The following is a 6159-nucleotide window of genomic DNA, read 5'->3' as shown; positions in this document are numbered from 1 at the left end:
CAGATACATTACATCGGTGCCAGTTTTATGCATATCAAAGCTTGCAATCTAAATGTGCTGGAGAAGTACTTCAACAAACATGCCATCAATAAACTACAATCAAACAGAACTGAGTAAACTTGTATAATAATATTTACATTGGGTTTTAAATTATTGTGCGTGAGCTGTTTACTAAGCATAAGGAAGTATGTAAGGTAATTACAATCTTCACATGATAAACCTTATCTGTTACGTAACGAGGAACTTCAGTCAAGATTAAAAGATTACACTAATTGTCTGTTTTCAGAATAAAAGTGTGTTATATGTTCACTTACAGTTATTCGAGTAATTATACTTCATACTTTGAGCTTGCTTTTCTTGCACATTCTGTGTTACTTAATAATTAAGAGATCCTTTGAGTTTGCAGAGATATTTTTCCTGCAAAAAAGCAGAGAGAATAAATCACTGAAGCAAAACGAAAGGGAAAATGGTTGCCACTCTTGTCTTTGTGTAATTTTGGCAGAAATTACTTGGCTTTTCCTTAGTTTCTAGCATATACACCATTAAAGTGGTGGATGATGATGTGAAATGTCTCTAAAGTTTAAAATCATAAAAACATCTTTATGAACAAAAACACCAGCCTGAAAATCCCACTCACGGTTTTAGGTATGGGTAAATATTCTGTTTTTAATCGGGACCACATTTAAAAATTCCTGGAAGCACTCCTGGTGCTGGGTTTCAGTCAGTCAAATATCTACAAATATCTTTAATATGGCCATCTTAGAAACACACTTCTGGTCCCACCCATTTTCTATTCACATCTTCTTTTTGTCAGTGGAAGCCAGTCGGAAGAACCACTAAGAAGCACCGAGTCCCAGTTAAAGATGAGTAAAGTTTATTTTGAGCTGTGAATCCTGCAAAGCTTTAAGAAAAAGACTGGAGCAGGAAACGAGCGATCCTCTGCATTTTCATCTCGGTTACTGTGCCTTTTATGTTGAAATCTTGTACCGGAAGTATATTTTCCTGGAACTCCCTCTGCTTAGTCCCTTTCTCTGCCAGTCAGTCTCTGCCGAACTGCACTCCAGCTTCTTGTAGCAAAAATGAGCGATAAAGGTTTGTCAGACGAGGCTGTGGCAGCAGTGTGTAAAGATGGAGACCCGATCACTAAGGTAAGACCATTGTAGCCCCTCGTGGAGGTGATCTAAATTTACATATTGGCAATAATTCAAACCCAACAGGATAGCAGCTCCCAAACAGGTTAACCCGCTTTTAATGCTACGTCCATTATGGGACACATTCCTCCACAAAATTCGCGGTTTTGCTCTCGTTTAGGGGGGGGGGATTCGTTTCTCTTCCACACGGTTTAAGTTGCTTTAGTTAATGATGTACCTAAAACAAAAAAGAAAGAAACCAAAACCCCATGTGGTTTCATGACAGGCGGATGTGAGTTAACCTTTCTAGGTGAACCTTACAGTGGCTGCTGCCGTATGAACATAAAACTCGTCATCCAAGGCGTGCGTAAAACAAGTCTGTGCGTAATGGGAGAGCCGCCTGTACTTTTTAGAAAAGCTGCCATTTAGGTGCGGTGAGACCAGAATATACTCCGCATCCTGTTGCGAAAGGTCGGCAGGAATGGAAATACCTAATGTGGTCAGCATGTGTCGCAAGATATGGAAGCTGTCCAACAAGTAGGCTCACCAGGCGTCCCACTCATGTTTCGTAGTTCCACGTTTTGATTTTGGTTGTAAATCACAGAAATGACACACATTTGAGTCTTAAAAAGAGCTCCACTGTTGAGCCTGTGGTTCCCAAACGGCGTGCATTTATAAGGAGTAGGTGTGAGGTGGAATTGAGGAGTGGTTTGAGGTGTGGCTTGTGGTTTTATGCCAACCACATATTATTACTATAGCTGTACAAAAAGCAGTGAATGAAGTTTACAATGTAAGTACACGTAAAAGGCCCTGATTTGTAGTGAGGAAGAAACAAAACCCGCTTGCTTTCTCATGAAGAGAAAACCTCTTAAAGAAAAACTGTTAGGAGAAACTGCAAACTAAATTACCTGTATTAAGGTTTCAGCCAGGCTAGATATTTCAGCAGCCTTCAGCCACAGTGCATCTTTGGTTGGCAAGAGTGAAATAATGCCAGCATGGTGCCATGCAAGTTTAATCGGCACCTGGAAACCAGAGAAAAGTTAGAGACTTAGAGGAGCCTAAAGATGGTTAAGACAGAACAGCATAGGAAATAATATATAAATAGTTAATGAGCCCTTGATAGTTAAGGGCTTATTATTAACATAATGACAATAGTCTTGATTGAGTCCAAAGGCCGTCAAATGAACTTTATGTTGAATCTATGCATATAAGAAGTAGCAAAAAATGCATTCAGTTGAACACAGCTTATTCATCCTTCACAGGTTTCATTCCCAGACCTTTGTGAGGGTCATCATTCGTATGTTTATTCTTTAAGATGCTTTAAGATTTATAAAAATGTGCCTTTCAGCAGTAGCAATGCATCCCACATTGCCCTGCATTTCATTTATTGAGTTCTTAGTAACTTACTGTTCATGTTATTCACTGGATAGATGCTGTTCGCTCCACTCAGTCTGTTTTTGAAGTCACTACGTTAACGTGCTGCAGCCCACTTACCTTCCTGTCTGTATGGCTTCAAGTGACAGTAAATACACATACAAACAGAAACAAACCTAATTGTGTAGCGGAACTAAGTGGTTCCCTCTATTTTTCTTTAGCTGTTTCTGACTTTTTTGCTCTGGCTGGCACTCACATGCTTTGAAATTGAAGTTTAGGGTTTGCTCCCACGTGTAAAATATGAGGTTCGACCTGAGAAATAAAAGGCACTTTCATTTTTCAGGGGCTTTCCACTTTTGCTTTGTTGGTTTAATGTGTGCTGTATGAGTGATGAACTACTAGTACTGGAACTAGCCGGAAATATGAATGCAGCTGTGATGCTATCTGGGGAAATATATTGCAGTTGGGGTGTTTGTAGAGTTTCTATAGATATGAAACATTAACACAGAAGGAGGAAGGGCACAGGAAGGACAACGCACAGAGATAGGACTTAACTGTGAAATGCAGTCAAAGAGCAAAGTTTGGTTTTCATACACTTCAAACACAGAAATATGGAGGGTAAAAACCAGACGCCCACTTTACCACATTTACAGCATTTTTCTTTTCTTATATTAACTCTGATAATTTTACTAATCAGGTGGCACACGATTGTTTGAACCACTGCATACCCATATGTTAAACACCTGCAGCCTGATGTCCCATTTGGAACTGAAAATGTGTAACACATAGTGGCAGTTTGTCCACCAGTAAGGCTTGTATGACTTATAACAAAAATAATTAAATTAATCAAAGAGATAATGATCAGATTGACCCCCCCCCCCAAAATTTCTCTCCTCCACAGAGCAACAAAACCACATCAATCTAACACAATCTGACACACTGTGTGGAAAACAGAAGTTTGTTTTTGAACAGACAGAAGTCCACGGTGACATGTCAGTACTGTTTTTATACGACTTTAAAATCTAATTTGAACTGAAATTGAAAAGAAGTACAACAAAATGAATATAAACAAGCAAACAAATATCTGTTAGCAATCAAACTGTTTTCCAGTTTCTCATTCTTTGTGTTTACACAGTGATGGTGCGACAGTTTAGCAATGCGGACTGGACCACATTCTAGTAAAAACTCGGGTCATCGTTAGATGACTTATTTGAATTTAAATTAAGGAAGTAAATCTAACGGAACACAGGCAAATCTGGCACGTTCAGCCCTGTGATGCTGAGCGCCTGTGTTTGTGCGCTCGGTAACACAGAGGTACAGTTTGACTGAAGGTCTTTTTCGCCGCTGAGTGCCAGGATACAAATTTTTCTCAGTCACGTTGCTAAACGGAGCCAGAGATGAGTCTCACACAAGAATGAAATGTACAGTGCTTAACATCATAAAGAAATATAAAATGATTGTCTTGTACTCTGCTCACTGAAGTCCTGCCACTCTTGAGCAACTAAATGTAACGTGACAATTTGTGTTTGTTTTTTGTTGAATGAATCTGAATTCCTCTGCAGTTTAAGGAAACATTAATTTTCATCCCTGTCATATTTGTAATACAGTTATACTGTTACTTACCTCGAATACTTGTCCTTAATCTATTATTATGTTTGTGTGTTAGGATTTCATGATGCAGCAGACGATGCTGAGGGTTAAAGATCCAAATAAATCCTTAGATTTCTACACCAGAATCCTCGGAATGACGTGAGTATCTGTGCGGGCTTCGGTTTACTCAGCTCTTGAACTGAGTTATATTTGTTTACATCTTTTTATTTGTCACTTCAAAGAGAGACATAAAATCGTTAAATGTGTTTTCAAAGTTTGTGTGGACGTTTCCTGACTTTGTAAAATGTTTTCTCTCCGATGTGTGATATCTTGCAGGCTCCTGCAAAAGTTTGACTTTCCCTCGATGCGTTTCTCTCTCTTCTTTTTGGGCTATGAGGACAAGAAGGAGATCCCTGCAGATGTGAAGGAAAAAACGGCCTGGACTTTCTCAAGAAGAGCCACCCTCGAGCTGACACAGTAAGGGTGGATGTTAGATACTACCAGGAACAAATTAATTTTATTGCATTGTGTGCATCTTCTTCAACTGTTATCTCCCTCATCCAGTAAAAAATGATCCTCGGTTGTTAAAATGTGGTCAAAAACCTAAAGTTAGTGTTGCAAGCAATCAAAAAGCAAACCAAGCTCAAGTTGGAATATTTACTTGAATCTGTTCTTCCAGTAACTGGGGTTCTGAGTCCGATGACAGTCAGACTTATCACAATGGAAACTCGGATCCACGTGGCTTTGGTAAAACTGCTTTCTTGTTGTGTTGAGTTGATAATGTATGTTTGTGTTGTGTCTGCTGCTTTTTGTGGATACTTGTGTGTCTGTCTGAGCACCGTCTCCGTTACTCTTGACAGGACACATCGGAATTGCAGTTCCTGACGTCTATGCAGCCTGCAAATTGTTTGAGGAGCAAGGAGTCACTTTTGTTAAAAAGCCTGATGATGGTAAGATGTGACATATTTGTTCAGGGTTATGATACTTTAATCAGAGTTTGGGGGCAATTGTGGCTCAAGAGTTGGGAGTTCGCCTTGTAATTGGAAGGTTGCTGGTTCGAGCCCCGCCATTTACCATTTAGTTAATTATGTAGTAAATCAATATTTTTTCCACATAATAATTCCTAAAGTAGCTACATCTTCCGCACAGGGTTACTTTAATTACTTTTAATTTAATGACATGTTGATAGCAGGTTTCTGTAAACCTTTAATAGCTAATATTTAATATTTGTACTAATATGAAATTGAATTATCTTGTATTCAGCCTGTCTTTGTTGCACATGTCTGAATCTGAAGTTGAACTTTTATCCACTCAGTACTTACAGTTTATATTCACCCCCTCTTCTCTGTTATGTTTTTCCCCCCTGCAGGTAAAATGAAAGGCTTAGCCTTCATTCAGGACCCTGATGGTTATTGGATTGAGATCCTAAGTCCCAACAATATGGTGTCCATCACCTCCTAAAAATGAACCCATGCAACCTTCTTCAGCGTGAAAGCTCAGGCTTGCTGTGGGTTCAGGGGTTCAGTGGGAGAAGATAAGATTTTTTTGGGGGGAGTGGGGGGAATGAAGAATTTATCAACATCTGCTGGAGAACTGAGAGCATACGGAGTGGGATTACTTGCACAATGGCAATCAGTCTGTCCAAGCACAAAATGGACTGTTATCACACAGTTGATCAGCATTTTGGTTACCTTTGTTACCCCAGCAACTATTTTCCTGACTTTGTCATGTCATCATATTCTGTTTTTTCAAAAAGTGATGTGCAAGCAAAACTGTAATACTTTGCAATAAACATGAAAGTCACAGTTGATACGGATTTCTGATTATTTTTCTTTCTAAAGGTGAAGTAATGAGTAATTTTTCATAACCAATTTACATTTAGGTCAGTCACACTCACGATTTCACCAAGGAGCAACAAGATAATCTGGGTATTTTATCCATACTTATCAAAGTTGAAAATGGATGTTTTTTTCATGTAGGAATTGATTGTTTTCTTGAGAAAATTAAAATGACGTCTTAAGGAGACTAAGGCTGCTGTTACTAAATAATGATTGGTGGAAGCATT

General features: G+C 38.9%; 1 protein-coding gene across 1 annotated transcript; it reads left to right on the top strand.

Moving 5' to 3' along the window:
* The first annotated feature begins 1000 nt into the window (after positions 1 to 1000).
* LOC146393224 (lactoylglutathione lyase-like) lies at positions 1001 to 5904 on the top strand. Its single transcript, XM_084928084.1, has 6 exons — positions 1001 to 1148; positions 4171 to 4253; positions 4431 to 4571; positions 4774 to 4841; positions 4955 to 5044; positions 5464 to 5904. The coding sequence occupies exons 1-6, from the start codon at positions 1080 to 1082 to the stop codon at positions 5553 to 5555; spliced, it is 543 nt and encodes a 180-aa protein (XP_084784210.1). The 5' UTR covers positions 1001 to 1079; the 3' UTR covers positions 5556 to 5904.
* Positions 5905 to 6159: the final 255 nt, after the last annotated feature.

This window comes from Perissodus microlepis, chromosome 1, assembly GCF_051167445.1.
Source record: "Perissodus microlepis isolate ML-2025 ecotype Zambia chromosome 1, ASM5116744v1, whole genome shotgun sequence".
Lineage (NCBI taxonomy): Eukaryota > Metazoa > Chordata > Actinopteri > Cichliformes > Cichlidae > Perissodus > Perissodus microlepis.
The sequence above is the reverse complement of the archived record's forward strand: the minus strand, read 5'-3'. Positions and strand labels throughout refer to the sequence as shown.